The sequence below is a fragment of the Scyliorhinus canicula genome, chromosome 21 (genome assembly GCF_902713615.1).
Source record: "Scyliorhinus canicula chromosome 21, sScyCan1.1, whole genome shotgun sequence".
In the NCBI taxonomy this organism is placed as follows: Eukaryota; Metazoa; Chordata; class Chondrichthyes; order Carcharhiniformes; family Scyliorhinidae; genus Scyliorhinus; species Scyliorhinus canicula.
Window position 1 is genome coordinate 42,064,975 of NC_052166.1, and position 23,704 is coordinate 42,088,678.

Genomic DNA, 23,704 nt, shown 5'->3' on the forward strand with positions numbered 1-23,704 from the left:
CAACCGCCTCACGGCGCTGAGGTCCCAGGTTCGATCCCGGCTCTGGGTCACTGTCCGTGTGGAGTTTGCACATTCTCCCCGTGTCTGCGTGGGTTTCGCCCCCACAACCCAAAAATGTGCAGAGTAGGTGGATTGGCCATGCTAAATTGCCCCTTAATTGAAAAAAAAAAATAATTGGGTAATCTAAATTTATAAAAAAAAAAGGAAGGACTGGCGGTGATATTCGCAGTAAAAAAATTTCACCAGTATCTGTACGGGCGGAAATTCACCATAGTGACGGACCATAAGCCGTTATTAGGGTTATTAAAAGAAGACAAGTCAATAACCCCGATTGCATCAACTAGAATCCACCGCTGAGCGTTGCTACTGGCGGCATATAGATACGTTCTGGAGCACAGAACGGGAACGCGAGTAGCAAATGCAGATGCTTTGAGCAGACTTCCCCTCCCGGACACTCCGCCGCAAATACCAAAAGTAGAGGAGACAGTAATGACTCTAAATTTTTTGGACACCCTACCAGTAGACGCACAACATATTCGGTTGTGGACACAAAAAGTCCAGTTTTAGCCAAGATGAAGCATTTACTGCTAACAGGGGAACTGGAAAGACCAGTGGAGCCCCAGATGCACCCATACTGGAGCAGAAGGGACCAAATAACCGTAGAAGACGGTATCCTATTATGGGGAGCCCGGGTAATCGTCCCAGCTCAGGGCCGTCAGGCAATCTTAACTGAGTTACATCACGGACACCCAGGGGTGTCTAAAATGAAGATGCTAGCTCGAAGCTATGTTTGGTGGCCAGGTTTGGACACAGACATAGCAGCCTTGGTACGTCGGTGCCAGGAGTGCCAACAGGGGCAAAGAGTGCCACCAGCGGCGCCATTGCACCCGTGGGAATGGCCAGGCAGACCATGGACCCGCCTGCATATTGACCACGCCGGCCCTTTCATGGGCTCAATGTTTTTGGTGATAGTGGACGCCCACTCCAAATGGTTGGACGTCCACCGGGTAAGCACGGCAAGCACAGCATCGACAATTGAAAAGCTCAGGGCCTCGGTTGCAACACATGTACCTCCGGAGGTATTGGTGTCGGACAACGGAACGGCATTCACAAGTGGGGAATTTGGAAAATTCCTGATGGAAAATGGAGTCCGTCACATCAAAACGGCCCCTTACCATCCAGCGACCAACGGCCTGGCAGAGAGAGCGGTCCAGACACTTAAAGCAGGACTCAAGAAGCAACCGGCAGCGTCAATAGACGCAAAGCTCTCCCGCTGGCTGTTTGATTACAGGACCACACCGCATTCCACAACAGGCATACCGCCAGCTGAACTCTTAATGGGAAGGCAGCTGTGAACGAGGCTGTCTCCTTTTCCCAAATTTAACGGGGAAAGTGGAGAAACAACAGGAGGCCCAACGCAGGGGGCATGATAATAGACGGCAGCAGAGACTTTTCCAGGTGGGGGCACCGGTGTGTGTCAAGAATTATGGGAATGGACCAACGTGGGTCAAAGGCACGGTAGAGTCCCAAACAGGGCCCATATCCTATGAGGTTTCAATAGGAGGTAAGGTGCTGAAGAAACACCTAGACCAAATAAGGGCAGCGGAACCACACCTGGAGGCAGGCGAAGCGGGACCGCCTTAAGCTGGGATAGCCCAGACGGAAAGGATACCCACACCCCAGCCCCGAGCAATTTCTCCAGACCCCGACATCCAGTCATCAGAGTCGGAGATGGACACACTTGACGAGGCCGCCGCGACACCTCTCCCCGAGGAGGAGGAAGAACAACTTCCAAGGAGGTCGTCAAGGAAAAGACGGGCACCTATAAGGTACACCCCGCCCACTTCGGAGAACGACCCGGCGGACGACACAGAGGTGACAGACCCAGACATGAGGAGCAGGAAGAAGCTCAGAGGAATGCCAGCTGGCAGGAATTCCTCGGACCTTGGGGGGAGGGGTGTAATGAACTCCAATTGGCTTTATTGGTTGGCCAATTGGAGTATGAGCTCCCTCAATGATAGCTCATTGAGGGGGCCCATATAATCACCTGTGTAGGCTTTGTGAGCCAGTCTTAAGTTGACTGGACTGCTAGCAGCACTGTTTGTGGCTGCTCCTGTAATATCGTTACTGTAAATAAATATTGGTGTGGTGGCAGAACTCCTGCCTCCCGTGGATTACTACACTGTGTGTGTTTATAAAATGTTAACTGACCTCGTAGAACAAACTTTGCTTTGATTTAAAGTGCTTAAGGCTCTGTTGCATAACACCTGAAAAGTAGGCCCTTGTGCTCCTCATAACCAAAATCTATAAACAGTTGTAGGTCAGGTGAACTCCATGATATACTTTGGTGTTCGCTAAACCCTGACCCATAACACATGCATCATCCCTCTCCCACGCCAATTAGTTCCTGCTGCCTTCATTTGTGCACACTTTCTTCTGCGAGACGGGAAAATGGGTCAATGAGTCTTGTGCAATCCTTTTGGTTGACTTGGTTGAATAGTTGCCAATGTGTGAAGGCTAAGAACTATGGGCTTGAGGCTTGCACATGTGTTAAGTGTTGGTAGAATATGAATTTTGGACACGAGCCCTGATTAATTGGTGGTGGGTGAGTGATGGGGATACAGTGAATTGAGCAGTTTCTGAGCTTAGTCTTACATTTAAAATGATATGGCATTTGAAGACGCTTTCACTGACCTTGTCGACCTGTGTGAGATTATCATTACTACTTATGTTCTTGCAGCTAGCTATACTCCTGCCATTGACCTTTTCGGCTATCTCGTGCCACTACCATCTAAGCATATGTCCCACCTCCGTGTATCAGTGTATCTCTCCTTTCCACCTCGCCAATCAAGGCCTCCATCTGAAAACTTTTGTGCACAATTTCTCCCATGATCAGTCATTGGTGCTTGTTGCATAGCACTTTTCCCAAATATCTTAGCCTCTCCTGAAGTCACAATACACCTTCTTAAAAGGTACAGACCAGCTTTAAATAGGGTAGGCCAGCTTTAAGCAGCATTTGACATGCAAGTCAGTGAGCAGTGCAGGGAATACTGGCTGTAAGCAGAAACCAAAGGCAGTATGAAGTTGGCAGCTCGCTTGCATTTGCATCAATAGGTATGGGTTAATTGCAATCCCTGTGACCATTTTTTTGTCAGATAACAAAAAATTTTTTGTATAAATTTAGTGTACCCAATTAATTTTTTCCAATTAAGGCGCCATTTAGCATGGCCAATCCACCTTGCCTGGTGAAACCCACGCAAACACGGGGAGAATGTGCAAACTCCACACGGACAGTGACCCAGAGCCGGGGACATCGGCGCCGTGAGGCAGCAGGGATAACCCACTGTGCCACCATGCTGCCCTGTCAGATATCAAAATTAGCCCCTGGGAAATGTTGACCAATAGTGGGTGGTCTTTCCAGTTGTCCAGTTTGTATGTATGGTAATCATTTTCTAAAAGTGTTAGATTCCTTAGATTGTGGTGTAAAACTTTTTACTTTATTGAATGGGTAGGAAATACAGTTATTCAGAAACAGTTCCCTAAGACATTTGTGGAATTTAACTTGCTCAACTTTATGATTTCATAAGTACCGGTAGAAAAATAAGACAGATTATTTTTGCTGCTACCCATACTAGGGGGAGGTGCTGCTGCAGTGGTATTGCGACTGGGCTGGTAACCCAGAGACATGGGTCATGTTCTGGGGACCTGGGTTCAAATCTTACCATAGCAGATGGTGAAATTTGAATTCAATTTTTAAAAAACTAATTAAAGTCTAATGACGGCCATGAAACCATTGTCGTTTGTCGAAAACCCCATCCGGTTCACTAATGCCCCTTAGTGAAGGAAATAATCTGCTTCCCTTATCTGGTCTGGTCTACATGTTACTCCAGATCCAAAGTGGAATGGTTGACTCTTGGCTGCCCTTTGAAATAGCCTTTGGGCAATAAATGTCCACATCCCATGAAAGAAGTTACAGATCGACTCTCGCTTTAAATTCCCATCACACATTTCGTTCTGCAATGGGTTACATAGGGGGACTTGGACCATTCACAAGAATTTGAATTCACCCCACCAATTCATCAACCGAAGGAAAAAACATACAATAATAATTCTAAATAGTTGTGAACATTTCCTCATCCAGCCAGAAGGATCCTCAAGACATTTCGAGGAAATTAGAAGCAATGCTCCCTCAAACAGACACATGGTAAACAGCAGATAATCTGATATTAGTGATGTTACCTGAGGGATAAGTATTGGCCAAGCTACAAACCAAAGACAGCCCATTCACACTTCTTTGGACTAATGCCATGGGATCCTTTAGTACCGTATCCCTTTGTACTGCAATAGAGTATCATCTTAGATGCTCATAACCCATAATCTTCTGATTGAAGTGAAAGTGCTGCACTGACACTTTTGAATAATGGATATATGATAAATAATTGTGTAGTACTGAAGGTCAGTGATGTGAGCAGTTCCTTCCCACTCCAGTTTAACACAGCAAAAGCAAAGGTTTTAGGAAATGTCAATTTTATTCTTTTCTCTTTTTATAAATTTCGACTACCCAATTCATTTTTTCCAATTAAGAGGCAATTTAGCATGGCCAATCCACCTAGACTGCACATCTTTGGGTTGTGGTGGTGAAACCCACCCAAACACTTGGAGAATGTGCAAACTCCACACGGTCAGTGACCCAGAGCCGGGATCGAACCTGAGACCTTGGTGCTGTGAGGCAGCAGTGCTAATCCACTGTGCCACCGTGCTGCTCCTTCGGTTTCTCTTGTGACAGTCCTCCATCCCAGGAGTCAATCTGGTAAACCTATGCTGCACTCCCTCCATAGCAAGAACATTCTTCCTCAGATAAGGACACCAAAACTGCACACAATACTCCAGGTGTGGCCTTACCAATGCCCCATCCAATTGTAGAAAAATATCCGTACTCTTATACTCAAATCCTCTCACAATGAAGGCCAACATAGCATTTTCCTGTTTTCCTGCCAGCTGTACCTGCACACTTACTTTCAGCGACTGATGCACGAGGACAGCAATGACTCGCTGAGTATCCACCTCTCTCAATTTACATCCATTCAAATAATAATCTGCTTTCCTATTTTTGCTAACGAAGGGGATGACCTCACATTTATCCACATTATACTGCATCTGCCTTGCTCATGTCAACTCACTCAGCCTGTCCAAATCCCACTGAAGCCTCTCTGCATCCTCCTCACAGCTCACCCCCCCATCCAACTTTGTATCATTGCAAATTTTGAGATCATACATAGAATCATAGAATTTACAGTGCAGAAGGAGGCCATTCAGCCCATCGAGTCTGCACCGGCTCTTGGAAAGAGCACCCTACCCAAGGTCAACAACTCCACCCTATCCCCATAACCCAGTAACCCCACCCAACACTAAGGGCAATTTTGGACACTAAGGGCAATTTAGCATGGCCAATCCACCTAACCTGCATGTCTTTGGACTGTGGGAGGAAACCGGAGCACCCGGAGGAAACCCACGCAGACACGGGGAGAACGTGCAGACTCCGCACAGACAGAGACCCAGCGGGGAATCGAACCTGGGACCCTGGCGCTGTGAAGCCACAGTGCTATCCACTTGTGCTACCCGTGCTACCCATTGTTGGACTATGTGTCAAACTTTAGGGCAAGATTAACTAGAGCTGGTGAGTTGGCTCAAAAGCATTTAAAATTGTCACAGCATATGAAAAAAGAGGTAGATAAGGAATCAAAAATTCATAATTTTTTATTGTGGAGAAAGTATTAGTATTATTACTAAAGATACGTGCACCATTAAAAGCAGGATTTAATGGACCTAATCAAATTCAAAAGAAATTGGGTACGATGAATGATTTGATAAGAATGCCAGATAGAAGGAAAACTCAGAGTGTGTCATGTTAATATGCTCAACATGTATTTTGGTAGAGAAGGAAAGAAAGAGGAGGTGTTAGTCATTGTAAGTCATGGAGAATCCAGATTGTTCTAAATTTGACATTCTTCAGATTAGATTGGACAATGAGGAAGTGATAAGAAATTGGGATAAATAACTGCGGTACCTCCTGAAGAAATTCAAAATGATCTAAAAGAGATATTACAGTCACATAGAGCTATATGTGGGAAAAAATTAGGAAGTACAGTACTTGTTAGGTAAATTGGACATTCTGAATTCTCCCTCAGTGTACCCAAACAGGCGCTGGAATGTGGCAACTTGGGGATTTTCAGAGTAACTTTGTTGCAGTGTTAATGTAAGTCTACTTGTGATACTAATAAAGATTTTTAAAATTTCCCAATTAAGGAGCAATTTTGTTTGGCCAATCCACCTACCCTGCACATCTTTTTGTGTTGTGGAGGTGATACCCGCACAGACACGGGGGGTGTGTGCAAACTCCACACGGACAGTGACCGGGGCCAGGATCAAACCTGGGTCCTCGGTGCCGTGAGAATGTAGTGCTAACCACTATGCCACTGTGCCGCCTTAAGATTATTATTATTATAAAAGTAATTATACATGATGTAGATGTCAGAAATGCTCCTTCAATTAAGCAAATTTCATGCAGGCTCAATCCACTTAAGAATGGTATCATTTAACTGAGTTGCAGCGATGGAGCCCATCTATTGAAATGGTACCAAAACTAGATGCAACACAACAATTGTGTGTGGACAATATAAAACGCAGTTACATAGTCAGATTCATGTCCTATTCCTCATTTGGAGGACTGTGATGAAAAGGTGGGACAAACAAACTTTATTACCAAACTTGGCTTACGTAAAGGATACTGGCAGGTATCCTTATCAGACAGGACAATGGAAGGTTCGGGACTTTGTGACACCAAATGGTCTATATCAGTTTAAAGTTACGCCATTTAGAATGAAGAATGCGCCAGCAACATTCCAAAGATTAACCAACGAGGTAATTTCCGGACTAAACTATTGTGCAGTGTACATTGACGATTTGGTGGTGTTCAGTCATTTCAAACATTTGAAGGAGTTTTTCAATCGACTAAAGAGGGCTGAATTGGTGGTAAATTGGCTGAAAATTAATTTGCAAAAGCTCAAGTCATATTTTTAGGCCGTACAATTGGACATGGTCAGATGGCCCCACGGAACGTGAAAATGAAAGCTCTTGGGGATTTTCCAATACCATCAAAAAGGAGAGAAGTTCTGAGATTTCTGGCAAGTGGTGTTGCTCCACTGACTAAACGTCTTTAAATAACACAAGACATTTCAGTGGACATCAGAATGTCAGGGGGTTTTCGACACTGGTGTTAACCACCACACCAGTTGGCAACACATAATTATGCCAAGCAATGTAAGGTGGCAGTTGATGCAAACGATGTGGCTGCTGGTGCTGTACTGTTGCAGAAAGATGATGAAAGAATAGAACGGTCCGTTGGTTATTTTTCTCAGAAGCCATCTTTTCATATTGCCGGTTCATTTTGTTTAAGGGGGGGGAGGTGTGATGAATTTAGGAATTTACGATATATTGTATCATGTTTTTGGTGCAGTAAGGGTTAAAAGCATTAGTTAAAGCGTGTATGACTGCTGTAGTGCTGTTTTAAAAGATCCTGGTTTTCAAAACAGCTAGAGTTTTTGGAGCCAGAGGTGCAATTAAAGCATTGTAAAAGTTTGGGCTGAAGAACTTTCATTCATATTAAGTGGGTTCCCTGCTGAGTAGGCAATTAGAGACATTGTGTTCAGTTTAGTAAGATGATGTAGTTAATGAGAGGAGCCGGGGTGAAGTAGTCAGGGGTTGAGGTTCGTTTTGTTTTTCACTGGAAGGTGAACCGAGAAGGTTTTTGAAGAAATACAGCCAGAGGTTCTGTATTATTCTGACAAGTGGTCAGGTCTCTTTCTTTCAAAGCAGTCGCTACAGATCTCTCTTTCTCAAAAATGGAGTATTTGGGACATCTCTGTCCAGCAAGTATTCCTGATTCTGATAATTGTATTTAAAAGTGGATTGTGAACTTGAGATGGTTTAGTTATTTGAGTGGAAGAAAGATAGCATTTAAGGGCTATTGTGTCACTGTATTAATTCACATTGTTTAGGAGGTAACTATAAGCTATTTCCTTGAGTGGTGTTAAAGATATTTTAATACTTTGTTCGCAATGTAGTTAGTTTTAATATACCATGTTCCTATTTTGCGTGAGATCACTCCTGGAGCCAGTCTTACAAAATTAAAATTAAATATTGGGGTTTCTGTCCATTATCCTAGCTACTGTTCAGATCTGGGTCTGGAATTGTAGTAATTCGTTGACTGTAACTGGACCATTGAAATGGATGTAGGTATGGATAAGAGTTGGATATAGACCCAGTACCGAGTTGTAACTGAAAATGAAAGTATGAAGTACGGAACCTTGGTGCAATGCTGACCCCAAAAAGGATCAGTGAGGTGCACTTTCAATCTTTACCAGGAGTAAATTATGTACAGAATGAGATAGAGATGACTGTCAAAACATAATGCTGCAAGAGACTTCACATTTCTGCGTAAGGAAGAGACATTTGGATGGTAACTGAGCGGAATTTCTTTGAAAATGTTGTAAGAAATCATTCCTTTCAGCATCCAAATTGCCAAGAATGTTTGCAGAAGCACACGTTGAAATTACAGGATGAACAATGAGCATATGTGTGCATTTCTGGAGCTTTCAGTAGATATGAATTGCCTGGACAAATAAAGATGGTGATCATGAAGGGATCCTGAAGAGAAATTAGTTGAAGAGATCAGAAGCGTAAGCATTGTGCGCAATCTCCTATCTTGGACCAGTGACTCACTAGAATTAGGCGGCAAACTCAAAAAATTTAAACCCTCCAAAAAAAATGTAAATATGTCATTTTAAGTGGACGACCAAAGTGCAAAAAAAATATAGTGGTCTTCATTAGATTCATGGATGTGACTTTTTTCAACCTGGCCCGTCTGGCCAAAAGAAATTTTGTTGCAAGGGAATCGAGTTTCTTCAAGAGAAGTGGGTAATCCACTCCAACCATATGGAGTTAAAGCATTTCTGTACAATGCCAGAAATATGATGTGTGCTGGTGTAACATGAATGCTGGAATTAAATCCACGTTGCTTGATGTGGTATTTTCAGTCCAGGTTGTAATTCACAGACTGAAGAACATTTGGTGTCTCACCAATGCCTCAGGCAAGTTAGTGCCAAATGCAGATGAATTCAGTCTATATAGAAAAGAAAATGCCATTGCATAAATTACTATGCAAAGCATTTTGAGGTTAACAAATCACTAGATTATGTTACTTAAATCACATTTCACTTCATGCGGCATACCAGATAGAATTTAGCCCATTTATTTAGCAACATGAAAGTATTGCACACAGAAAACTGATGCAAACAAGTTCACCAATTTGTTAGAATAGTGGTGGCAATGGATTTCTGATCTCAAACTTGGGGTATGTGGATGTAACAACATTTTAAAAACTAGGCATCGTCTAATTATAGAACATACAATGCAGAAGTAGGCCATTCGGCCCATCGAGTCTGCACTGACTCACTTAAGCCCTCACTTCCACCCTATCCCCGTATCCCCTCAGTTTTTTGGACACTAAGGGCAATTTTAGCATGTCCAATCCACCTAATCTGCATGTCTTTGGCCTGTGGGAGGAAACCGGAGCACCCATAGGGCACCCACACAGACATGGGAAGAGGGTGCAGACTCCGTACGTACAGTGACCCAGCGGGGAATCGAACCTGGGATGCTGGCGCTGTGAAGCCACAGTGCTCGCCACTTGTGCTGCCCATGGTGGAGTGGAGGGTGCAGTTAAAGCAATGGAAAGGTTGATGAAGAAAGCTCAGCCGGATCAAGGTCCTTGCTGATCTGTGATTGACTGGGGGGGGGGGGGAGGGGGGACACTCTTAACTGAAGGAATTGGCACCGCTCCAGTGCAAATGCTAATGGAACAAACAGCCACAATGTTATTTCCCTTTCAAAACCAGGGATTATGGAAGGTGTTTTCAAAAACTCAAAAAAAAGCAAGAAGGGATTGCAAATGGAGAAAAAGGACAATAACTATAGGTAAATGAAGGAAATGTAACCGTGAGCAACAGAGAGCAATAGTCGGTGAAAACAGCAACATGTGTATCTGGGAGATTGTTCCTCCGCCTATAAAGTGAAGAGCATTTGGGAACAGTGTCAAAGTAATTGCAGGCAACTTGTGAAAACAAAGTTTGATCCACAAGATGTCTGGATGCTTACAGAAGCAAAGCTTGATCTGCTATATTACTGATGATTACCAACTGCTACTGCTGAGTGCTAACTTCTGCAGGACGCAGAGAAGGGCCCAAAGACGGAAGACTCAAGTTCTGCAGCCAGACTCCACCGCAAACTGAGGTCGACCAGTTAGACTGACGCTCGAGTTAAAAGAGGAAGGTGGAAGGTAAAACCGGGCTAGTTTTGTTAGTGTGCTGAAATCTGTACGAATACAGAGGATGGGGCCAATGTGGCAAATTGATGTCATCCCTGCGCGTGCAAAGATAATGGATAAATACCCAATTGGCATTGAACCAATTATCTCCGTTTTAAGAATGTGTTGTGTAAAGACCGCGGGTGAAAAATAAGCTACTGAACCTGCGGTGAATGGGAGGAGACGTCACTATCACCATGTCTATTCAACGCCCATTTAATGGTGTGACTGCACATGTTTTATACGGCCGAGAGAATACAGCAACTAAACACAATGAGTGATTTAAAAAAAAAACACTCACCACAAATTCAAAATGATAAAGCACTGATAAATTGTGCCTTTCAGCAAATAGAAATGCCTGTTGCAAGAGAGTTTTACTCGGGGGATAAGAACACTTCCCAGCTTTTTGAATGAACAATCCCAGGAACATAACTTGTACCGTAAACACGCCCTATTCAGGCTGGAAGAATGTGCCGCTTGCACAGAGGAGTTGAAACAATTCGGATAACAAGTTTGAGAATAACACTTTATTTTCTGAATTAAGTCCTGGCACCTTTAAATAAGTAACTACGGTAAATCGAACGTTCATAACAAATAGGTAATGCCAAATTTGGCTTAAAATTATTGGTATAAAATTAGGAGAGGCATAGATAGAGTAGACAGGAAGAAACTTTTCTCCTTGATGGAGAGATCGGTGTCCAGGGGAGCCTAGATTTAAGGTAAGGGACAGGAGGGTTAGAGGGGATGTGAGGAAAAACCCTTTGCACTGAATGTTGGGAGTTTGGAATTTGCTGCCTGAAAGGGTGGTGGAGGCCGAGACCCTCGTGACATTTAAGAAGAATTTAGATGTGTATTTGTGATGCCCGGGCAGACAAGGCCAAGTGCCGGGAAATGGGATTGGAATAGTTAGGTGGTTGTTTTTGATCAGCCGCGATGGGCTGTAGACCTCTATGACTCTATGACACTGGAACAGACCTTGACAAATCTGTATCAATATCAGGATCCCACTTTGTAATCTTTCACTGGAGAGGCAGAAAAATGTTCAGGATCGCATGTGGGAGGAAGGTGATCCCGGTATGGATCAGAGAAGCTCCTTTGGCAAAAGGGACGGATATTGGTCAGCGCAATGATCTACTTGCCGAGTGATTTTGTGAAGTCGACACTCTAACTTACTGGTCAATTTAAACACTTCTCCAGCTCCGTCGTGGTGGGAATTGGGCCGAACAGACATCGTCAGTCCTTTTCCACAAAGTAATGACAGGAGACACTCTACTGCAGTTCAACACGCTCAGTGGCAACTTTAGTTTATTCTCAAATCAGTTTTGCCTCATATTTGAGCGAAGGGGTCACCACTCATCCCCACTCCCACTCCCTGGAGTTGTTTGTTCATTTGCTCGGGGTGGAGTTCCAGAAGGGACCAACACCCCATAAGTATAGACTATTCAATCGAGTGATTCATCACAACCTGACCAGATGCTGGTCACACACCAGTGCCAGTCTGGCAGTGGGTACACCGAGACTGACTGATTCCCTCGCCCCACCTACCTGACACCAGGGAAGGTAGTAACTCCGAACTGACCGAAGCCGCCAGTGTGAGTGTCAGCCGTGGCTGCTGGGAACACTCCTGCCTTTAAACTACACTATACTGTGTTCACCTCCTACTCCAGAAATTGTACTCAAAAGCCAGGCCCCGTTCAATACAGTCATAGAGCTTTACAGCACAGAAAGGGACCCTTGGTCCCATTGAATATGCGCCGGCCAAAAACACCGATGTATACCACAATGAGGTAGTGCTTCATTGTTGGGCTAATACTCGAGTTCAGTACTGAGGGGGTGCTGTACTGTTGAAATGAAAAAGATGAAAACCGTTTACTGTCACAAGTAGGCTTCAAATGAAGTTACTGTGAAAAGCCTAATTCCGGCGCCTGTTCAGGGAGGCTGGTAGGGGTTTTGAACTGTGCTGCTGGCCTGCCTTGGTCTGCTTTAAAATCCAGCTATTTAGCCCTGTGCTAAACCAACCCTTGATACTCCAGTTGGGCTAATACTGAGGGAGTGTTGCATTGTCGGTTACTACTCAAGGTCAGTACTGAGGGAGTGCTGCATTGTTGGATAATACTGCAGTTCAGTACTGAGGGAGTGCTCTAATGTTGGATAATACTCCAGTTCAGTACTGAGGGAGTGCTGTAATGTTGGATAATACTCCAGTTCAGTACTGATGGAGTGCTGCATTGTTGGATAATACTCCAGTTCAGTACTGAGACTGCTGTATTGTTGGATAATACTCCAGGTCAGTACTGAGGGAGTGCTGTAATGTTGGATAATACTCCAGTTCAGTACTGAGGGAGTGCTGCATTGTTGGATAATACTCCAGTTCAGTACTGATGGAGTGCTGCATTGTTGGATAATACTCCAGTTCAGTACTGCGGGGGTGCTGCATTGTTGGGCTACTAGACCAGTTCAATACTCAGCGAGTGCTTCACAATTGTCCAATACTCCAGTTCAGTACTGTGGGAGTGCTGCATTCTTGGCATATACTTAAGGTCAAAACAGTGAATGCCACACTGTTGGGCCAATACTCCAGTCCAGTACTGCGGGAGTGCTGCACTGTTGAGTTAATATTCGTATTGAGTATTAAGGGAGTGCTGCACTGTTGGGCTAAACCTCCAGTTCAATACTGAGGGAATTCTGCATTGTTGGTTACGACTCAAAGTCAGTACCGAGGGAGTGCTTCATTGTTGGATAATACTCCAGTTCAGTGCTGAGGTGCGCTGCATTGTTGGGCTACTACATCAGTTCAATACTCAGTGAGTGCTGCCAGGTTGGGCTAAATCTCCAGTTCAATACTATGGGAATACTCCATTGTTGGTTACTACTCAAGGTCAGTACCGAGGAGCACTGTTGGGCTAATGCACCAGTTTGGTACTGAGGCGTGCTGCATTGTTGGGCTACTACACCAGTTCAATACTCAGCAAGTGCTGCCAGGTTGGGCTAATAGTCCAGCTTTATACTGAGGGAGTGTTGCATTGTTGGCTAATACTCAAGGCACTACTGAGTGATTGCCACTGTTTAACCCATACTTCAGTTCACTACTGAGGAAGTCTGCATTGTTGGATAATACGCCAGTACTAAGGGAGTACTGTATTGTTGGATAATACTCTAGTTCAGTACTGAGAGAGTGCTGTATTGTTGGATAATACTTCAGTTCAGTACTGAGAGAGTGCTGTATTGTTGGATAATACTCCAGTCCCGTACTGAGGGAGTGCTGCATTGTTGGATAATACTCCAGTTCAGTACTGAGACAGTGCTGTAATGTTGGATAATACTCCAGTTCAGTACTGAGGGAGTACTGTATTGTTGGATAATACTCCAGTCCCGTACTGAGGGAGTGCTGTAATGTTGGATAATACTCCAGTTCAGTACTGAGGAAGTGCTGTATTGTTGGATAATACTCCAGTTCAGTACTGAGGGAGTGCTGCATTGTTGGATAATACTCCAATTCAGTACTGAGGGAGTGCTGTATTGTTGGATAATACTCCAGTTCAGTACTGAGGGAGTGCTGTATTGTTTGATAGTACTCCAGTTCAGTACTGAGGGAGTGCTGTAATGTTGGATAATACTCCAGTTCAGTACTGAGGGAGTGCTGCATTGTTGGATAATACTCCAGTTCAGTACTGAGGGAGTGCTGTATTGTTGGATAATACTCCAGTTCAGTACTGAGGGAGTGCTGCATTGTTGGATAATACTCCAGTTCAGTACTGAGGGAGTACTGTATTGTTGGATAATACTCCAGTCCCGTACTGAGGGAGTACTGTATTGTTGGATAATACTCCAGTTCAGTACTGAGGGAGTGCTGTATTGTTGGATAATACTCCAGTTCAGTACTGAGACTGCTGTATTGTTGGATAATACTCCAGTCCCGTACTGAGGGAGTGCTGTAATGTTGGATAATACTCCAGTTCAGTACTGAGGGAGTGCTGTAATGTTGGATAATACTCCAGTTCAGTACTGAGGGAGTGCTGTAATGTTGGATAATACTCCAGTTCAGTACTGAGGGAGTGCTGTATTGTTGGATAATACTCCAGTTCAGTACTGAGGGAGTGCTGTATTGTTTGATAATACTCCAGTTCAGTACTGAGGGAGGGCTGCATTGTTGGATAATACTCCAGTTCAGTACTGAGACAGTGCTGTATTGTTGGATAATACTCCAGTTCAGTACTGAGGGAGTACTGTATTGTTGGATAATACTCCAGTTCAGTACTGAGGGAGTGCTGCATTGTTGGATAATACTCCAGTTCAGTACTGAGGGAGTACTGTATTGTTGGATAATACTCCAGTTCAGTACTGAGGGAGTGCAGCGTTGTTGGGCAAATACTCGAGTTCAGTACTGAGACAGTGCTGTATTGTTGGATAATACTCCAGTTCAGTATTGAGGGAGTGCTGTATTGTTGGATAATACTCCAGTTCAGTACTGAGACAGTGCTGCATTGTTGGATAATACTCCAGTTCAGTACTGAGGGAGTGCTGTAATGTTGGATAATACTCCAGTTCAGTACTGAGGGAGTGCTGTATTGTTGGATAATACTCCAGTTCAGTACTGAGGGAGTACTGTATTGTTGGATAATACTCCAGTTCAGTACTGAGGGAGTGCTGCATTGTTGGATAATACTCCAGTTCAGTACTGAGACAGTGCTGTATTGTTGGATAATACTCCAGTCCAGTACTGAGGGAGTGCTGCATTGTTGGCTAATACTCCAGTTCAGTACTGAGACAGTGCTGTAATGTTGGATAATACACCAGTTCAGTACTGAGGGAGTGCAGCGTTGTTGGGCTAATACTCGAGTTCAGTACTGAGACAGTGCTGTATTGTTGGATAATACTCCGGTTCAGTACTGAGGGAGTGCTGTATTGTTGGATAATACTCCAGTTCAGTATTGAGGGAGTGCTGTAAAGTTGGATAATACTCCAGTTCAGTATTGAGGGAGTGCTGTATTGTTGGATAATACTCCAGTTCAGTACTGAGGGAGTGCTGTATTGTTGGATAATACTCTAGTCCAGTATCGAGGGAGTGCTGCATTGTTGGGCTAATACTCGAATTCAGTACTGAGAGAGTGGTGTATTGTTGGATAATACTCCAGTTCAGTACTGAGGGAGTGCTGCATTGTTGGGCTAATACTGGAGGTCAGTACTGAGGGAGTGCTGCACTTTTGTAGGCTGCCCTCTTTTCCACCAGATATTAAACTCGGGCTTTGTCTGCCAGATATGCTGGGTGTAAAAGACCCGACGAAAGCATTTTGAAGAAGAGCAAAGGATCTCTCCCTGGCACTGACCAATATTTATTTCTCTCTCAAGGTCGTAAAACCAGATCATCTGCTCATGATCATATTGCTATTTCTGGGAGGCTGTTGCGAGTAAATTGGCGGCCGCTTTCCCTGGTCTGGAACAACTTTGAAAAAAGGACGCTGTGGGCTGTGGAGGGTTTGGGGCGTCCTGGGGACGCGAGAGGCCCAACATGACTGCAAGTCTATATTTCATTGACTGGGCTGCTCAGCGGGAGGGAGCTAGGACCCTGCTTCTCCTTGTGGATCAGCGACATTGGGCCTCTATTTTTGAATGACCTGTTTGCCCATCCTGTGAGTCAGTATTTCAATCAGAAAGGGCAGAGTTCAGCAGAGGAACACAGTGACTGCGGATCAGTAAGGTAAAATGTGAAAGTGCATTCACGCCCCCACCACCACCATCCAGGCCAAACTGACCCGTCAGGGGATGAAATTGGTCTTTGTTTTAAACCAAAAAACAAACGTTTCCCTTGTGTCTTTTTTCCTGTCATTTTGACCACTTTCCGCAGAGGCACAGGTTTGAAGCTGGTACCTGAGCAACTACTGTCCCTTGACTGGCAGTTCACTGGGAGGGCCCCAGCTCCAGGAACCAGCCAGGTGGAGTGTTACACTATTGGGTGGTTTTAGTGTGAGGAGTTAGGGGAAGATGCGGTTGCTGCGAGATGGGGTGGGAGGGAGTTTGAGCGGTTTAAGTTAGTGGCCTCTATTTCTCCGGAGGTTCAAAATGACAGCCTCAACCATTCAATCTCAGCCACAAACCGACCGGAGATTCCCTCAAACAGCTCCAGATAAATTCGAAGTGTTTGAATTGGGTGGTGTGTGTCGGGGGAGGGGGGGGGGGGGGACCAGGAGGGGTCCAGCAAAACAAGGATAAAGGACAGTGGATAAAAAGACATGGTTTTATAAACTCTCATCATAGTTAACTGATATAGAAACTTGTTACATGGAGTTGCTGCTGCACCAAACACAAAATCGCCAATTAATAATAACAATAACCTTTATTAGTGTCACAGGTAGTCTCACATTAACACCGCGCTGCTCAGCCACAATCGGCTAGAATAGCGCGAGGTGAGAGGAAACAGAGATGGCAGATAACTGCTGAAAGGGAATCTGCGTTCCGCCACTAAATAGTGAAGTTCACACTCACACACTCACTCATTCCCACACACACACACAAACGCACATTCACACACACACACACTCACTCATCCCCCCCCCCACACACACACAACAAACTCACATTTACACACACACACAAACTCTCACATTTGCACACACACTCACAAACTCTCACACTCACAGATACTCCCACACACTCAAACTCACACACACACACATACACTCTCTCATACTCACACACACTCAATCACATACATAAACTCACACTCGCACTCTCACACACACTCACTCGCACACTGATTCACAAACTCTCACACTCATACACACTCAATCTCACACACACAAATTCACACACACTCACTCACACAGACTCAGACTCACACACACTCACATGCACACTCACTCACTGACACACACTCACTCACACATTCAATCACACACTCACTCACTCAATCACACAGACTCATAAACTCACACACACTCACTCACTCACACTCACTCACTCGGACATACACACACTCACTCACTCACTCACACTCAATCACACTCACTCACTGACACACTCAACCATACACTCATTGACTTACACTCAATCACACACAGTCATACATGCTCACTCACACTCACTCACTCAATCGCACACACTCACTCGCGCACACACTCACTCACACATACTCACTCACTCACTCACACACACTCACAGTCACTGGCTCACGCTCACTCACATACACTCACTCACATACACTCACTCACTCACTCACATACACTCACTCACGCACACATTCCCACATACACACTCATTCACTCACAGCCACACTCACTCACTCACACACAGTCACTCACTCACTCACTCACACTCACTCACTCACATACACTCTCTCACTCACACACATTCATTCACTCACTCACACACACTCACTCACACACACTCACTCACCCACACTCACCCACACACACTCACTCACTCACACACACACTCACTCACACTCACACACTCTCACTCTCTCACACTCACTCACACTTACTCACACACACTCACTCACACACACACACCCACACACACACACACACTCACTCACTTACTCACACACTCACTCTCTCACACTCACTCACACTTACTCACACACTCACTCTCACTCATTCACATGCACTCACACACACACATCCACTCACACTCACGCTCACTCACATACACTCACTCATACACACATTCTCACACATACACACACACACTCACTCACACACTCACGCGCACACACACACATACTCGTTCACTCATTCATACACACTCACTCACACACTCTCTCATACTCACACTCACACACACACTCACTCACACACACAGACACTCTCACACAAACACACACCCACACTCCCTCACTCACACACACTCACTCACACACACATACACTCACTCACACACACACACACTCTCTCATACTCACAGACACTCTCACACACACACACACTCACACACACTCACAGACACTCTCACACAAACACACACACTCACTCACTCACATACACTCACCCACGCACACACACACTCACTCACACACTCCTCAACTACTCCGAACGACTTCGAGTTCCTGTTCGTTTATGCAACAAATGCGTTATTCGGGAGCACCGAGGCATTCCTGACTTTCTGTCACATCTTGTCAGGTCTTTGCCCAGCATTTTGCTCGAAAGGCGAAAAAGTGGGATTGAGATGAGAAAGAGGGCCGACAACACCCCCCCCCCCCCCGACAACACCCCCCCCGACAACACCCCCACCCCCCCCGACAACACCCCCCCCCCCCGACAACACCCCCGACAACACCCCCCCACAATCCCCCCCCCGACAACACCCCACAACCCGCCCCCCGACAACCCTCCCCCGACAAACCCCACCCATCAACAACACCCCCCCCCCCACTCCCCAGCACACTGATAATCGAAACCTCCAGCGAAACTACCTCTCAAGCAACTTGACCCCTTTACACCAGGAACTACAATTGACCCACGTTGATAGGTGACTAAGAAATAAACACATCCACAAAGTTAAATAGGCATTGGCCATTTTATAAACAGATATCTCGATGCAAATTCATTACGTTCTACTAACGCGTTTCTGTTTTAACATTAGTGGTAGAGGAACGTAAGAAAAACCAAAGTACAAGACATACAAGCGCTATCTAACAAACACAAGGGTTACACTAAAGAGCTGTCATAAATGGGATAGAGTTTGAGCGGAGAGGAAATAGAGGGAATAATTTGCATTTTTTTTTTAAAATCTCGGTCCGGATAGTGTTTAGAGGGGGTGGGTATGGTGTGGAACCCCGGTGTCATGTGCACTATCACTGTGGCAGTCCAGGTAAAAAGGACTCAGAGGTTTAATCACATACCTCATCTAATCGTCATTTCACCGACACATTTCCAGTCAACCAGACTGTGTACCTTTCACTCTCATTTGCAGACCTGTGCCCACATAAAAGTGCAATATCCCGCCAACCTACTCCCCAAATTGCACTTTGCTCTTAAGGGTTGTTATTGCCCAGGTCAGATCTGTATAAATCTATTACTTGTGTGGTTTGAGCTAAGGCGCTGGACCATTGACCGCAATGAATTACCGCCAGTTTAAACAAAATAACCGGCGGGAGAAATTACATGACATGTCTCAATAAGCGACCCAAATATTGGGAAACAGATAGATCTGTACAACCGCCCGCTTCGCCTGCTGGAAAAAAAAACCCCTGTGGGGGGGCCCATCTGGGCCGAAGTGGAACTCACTCCAGTTAACGTGAATGAGACGAGGTGAAGTTTCTCTGTCAAGAGCCCCCGGTCAGTCCTGATTACACAGTTAGATTAAACAGATCCCGAAAGCTCTCGCACTTTCACATGGGCTTTCTCTGGAGTCTGCCACAGAGCAGGACCTGCCCTATATGATCGAATCACTTCACTTCCTGGCTGCCAGCAGTATCGCTCCAAACGGGAAAGTGGAAGGAAGATCCCCCCCCCCCCTCCCCCTGCCCCCACCCCCTCCCCACCCAAATCCGGTAACATTCAGTTCAAGAGAGAGAGAACGATTGTACTGTGATCAGATTGTGAAAGTGGAGTTCTGAAACTTCCATCTGCACTGGTGTGTGTGTGTGTGTTTCTGTCACTCTCCAGGGTTAAGAAGTCGAAGGCTCCGCATCGATGTCCACATTCACAACGTGATCACATTGAAAGCCCCCCTCCATCCCTCCGCGCACACACCAGGATTGTTCTCCTCCCGCCCCCTGATCAATGCTGAAGCTGTCTCGCCGGCCTGCGCTCCTCAAACACAGCAGCTGACTTTGGAGCTGTCCACAACTGGATTTTTATACCTCCCCCCTCCCCCTCACCCCCACCTAGCAAAGAGCGAAGAGGGGACAACAGCAACAACAGTAAAGAAAGTGGTGTGGGGGGGGGGGGGGGGGGGGGGGGGTCTCCTGATCGGCACTGGAAGCTGCCGGGCAGTTTCCTGGGTGTTGCGGAACCAGCTCTTTCAAGACTCGACGATCCCCATGTACTGGAAAAGTGAAACGCTGGCTCCTCTGTCAGAGAGGAACAAGGTTTTATCTGAAGGAATCCCAGCCGAAAAGGTAAAACACTTTCGCTTTTACGGGGAGGGAGGTTGGAGGGGGGGGGGGGGGGGGGGGGAGAGAGAAATGTTTGGACAGACGCCTGTGCAAGTTTCGACAGAGTTTTTAAACTAACTTTCTGTCCGGCCCCGCGTTTTACATTTCGGAAAGCAACCGGTTATGGAACCTCCATCAGAAGTCGTTGAAATTAGGGCAAAGTGTGTGTCCATTTCTCCTGCAGAATATCGCAGGATGTCGCATGGAGGATTTCGATATATTAAAGGCGAACTGGAAAATGGACAGAAGGCTGAATCGTCTCTGCAAACAAAAGGGTTAAGGGTATGGGAGGGTTATAACAAATGTGGTGCAACAATGCCAGTGAGGAATGGGGAGTTAGAGACACGGCGGAACTACGCTGTGGGCCGATACATTTCAAATCAACCGTCTCAGTTGCAATAATGCAACTGAAAGTTTGAAGCGCATATTCAAACGAGTCTATATTGCTTCGAAGCGCATTGGAAACAAAACGGATTGTAAAAATGCATGATGCAATATCAAGATACATTGTGTGTGCCAAAAAAAGTGAGGGGAAAGAAAATACCCTCTCAGACACGACTGCACAGCCAGACCTCGTGCAAGTTGTAAGGTTTCACTCAAATGCAACTGATAATCGAAACCCCGGCTTTGTTTGCATCGGATTCAGCACCATAGATCCAAAAAGAAATTACTACCTTCCTTCCCAGCATCAGCTGGTTAAAAAGGGAGGCATTTGCAATTGTAAGTCTCGATCTGAAATTGAAAGTGGGGGGGGGGGGGGGGGGGGGGGGGAAGGTCTTCTGAATACAAAAAAAACCTTTCAAGCTGACCACTTCACACTCTCATCCCTAGTCGTTCGTTCACAAATATTAGATTTTTAATTACTGCCATTTAGGAAATCAAATTTTCAATTCTGTGGTGCCCGGATGCTTTATTGATTGACAGCTTTAATTGACACCCTGGTTACCACTTATCTTCCGGATTTCATCCACTTTCTAATTGCAGGTAGTTTATTTCTGTGCCTTGGATTGCACAGAAAGTGAGCGATTACTTCAAGAGCCTAGGGTTAAGTGGAGAAAAGATCGAATCAAAATTAAAATTGCTTCATTAAATGCGGTATTGTTGCATAGATTTAAATGCCCACTAGAAAAAATATATTATTTATTATTTTAGGCTCATATATATATATATATATAAACGTCCAGTTCTTCATTTTAAAAGACCTTTATAAGACCTGCTGCAGCAAGCATTGCATTGATGTTTCTGCTTGAAATTTCTCTCAAAGGTAATGTCACAGGACAGTCAGCATAAACAAGGCACATCGCGCTGTGTGGAAACCCAAATCTCTCACATCATGGTAAGTATGAGAGTATTTGAGATGAAGATGATTAGTCAGGACTTGTTCCATTCGCTCCCAGGCTGGCGACCCAGCCATGGGTTTGATTATTTTTTTTTTGGTTTCGTTTTTCGGTGCGGATCCTAAATTCATTTGGAGTTACAGGATCCTACTTGTACTGTTCGCCTCGGTCTCCGAGATTAAACAAATCGGCGCTTTTACCAGCCGCCATTGGTCAAACAATCAAAGTTTGCAAACAAAAAACAAAAAATAATAATCATGGCGAATAATAGACAACGTGGGCGGCGTGATGTTTATTTTTTGTGTGTTATCGTTTATTCGATACATTCAATATATTTGAGCCGCGTCTAAATGGGGGAGAGGGGGAGTATTTCAATGCTTCTTCTTAATCCAAATGGGTTCTTCAAGGTGTATGAAATCGACATTTCAAGATCAGCTGAAATTTACCTGAAAATCGGTGCCATTTAAAAATAATCTAGTGGATTCTAGCCCGCCTGAGTGCGTGCTAGATTTTAGAGGGACAAATGTGGATGGTAATTATTAACTGTCAGAGCGCTCCAGCTATGTCGCTGTATATTACAGAAGCCAAAAATATATTTGTATTTTTTTTAAATGACAGGGATCAAAGCATGTAAAAGTCAACGTAGCTGTCACCATGAAGTGCAGTGTTGCCTAAACTCATAATATTTAGATCCTTTGTAACAACCCGTGTCAAAGAATCCCCTTCGAAATCCCCAAATCAAAAGAAAATTGATCAGCCTCGCCTGGGACATTACTTGGGATGCATAATCTGGTGGAGGTATTTTTAAAGATAAATCACCAGATTGGAACCTTCTCATCGCTGGGCATTTGAGGTGGATATTTCCCCATGCTAAGTGGAACATGTGTGGGTAACATTTGAATGGGTCGGTAGAAAGGGCAGACGGGTGGTGGTGGTGGGTGGTGGGGGGGGGGGGGGGGAACCCCGTGTGTTTGGTTTCTGGAAAGGTGAAGTGGAGACAGACCCAGTGCTACACGCCGACCAAGCCGATTTATTGAGAGAAAAATCCACCCCTTCTGAATCAAACCACCATTTTCCATCGAGGGTAAAGAAAATCCAAACTCGATCACCATATTTTTATTTTGATGGGCGTCTGTTAAATGTTACTATCGATTCTGGTGGGAGTTAGTCCAATAAGAGCCGACAATGTACACAAACAATACCAAGCCTTGCTTAGAGGCGCGTGCAGCTGCTGGAGTTTGCAGTATGTGAAATTGGACAATAATCTATCTGACTGGAAACCGGTACATCACCTGCATTCATCAAGTAAACTTTACTTCGAAACGTGAGAAGTTAGTTTCGTAGATTTCTTTTTTTTAATGCAATCTAGTCTCATATTTGTCCTAATTTTAAAGCTAACGCTGACAGCAAATTCTTAATGGCTACACACACTTATAATTTTACAAATTAAGAAAATTAAAGTGTGTGGGGAGGGGGGGGGGGGGGGGGGTAGTGTATTTTGTTGCAAACTGCCCAAAGGGACTCTAGAGCGGATATAAATACTTTTCATAGATATGCAGTTGGATTGAATGGATTCATTTTGTCCTGTTCCACAGTCTCACTCTGATGGGGACACGTTGGGACCTAACGTGGAGAAGGATGACATTCGATCTTCCCCTAGTCCTCCGTCCACTCCCTCGATTACATCTCCGCCTTCATCCGCTTACTCCATCGCCTCTGCCGACAAGAACATCTGTGCCAGCTGTGGCTTAGAAATTCTAGACAAATACCTGCTAAAGGTGAGTATTCTTAACCAGAGGTCACAGGGAGGGAGCAACGCCAGAATAACAAGGGCCTCGGTATCGATTA

The 23,704-nt window shown here is 45.0% G+C and overlaps 1 protein-coding gene across 1 annotated transcript in view; it reads left to right on the plus strand.

Annotated features, from left to right (window-relative positions):
• The first annotated feature begins 20,360 nt into the window (after nucleotides 1–20,360).
• Nucleotides 20,361–23,704, plus strand: part of lhx6 (LIM homeobox 6) — a 71,460-nt gene continuing 68,116 nt past the window's right edge. Inside the window, exons 1-3 of the mRNA XM_038782375.1 lie at nucleotides 20,361–20,483; nucleotides 21,784–21,855; nucleotides 23,452–23,634. Of these exons, the coding sequence (XP_038638303.1) occupies nucleotides 20,406–20,483; nucleotides 21,784–21,855; nucleotides 23,452–23,634 (333 nt within the window). The 5' untranslated portion in view covers nucleotides 20,361–20,405. The remainder of the gene's footprint in view (nucleotides 20,484–21,783; nucleotides 21,856–23,451; nucleotides 23,635–23,704) is intronic.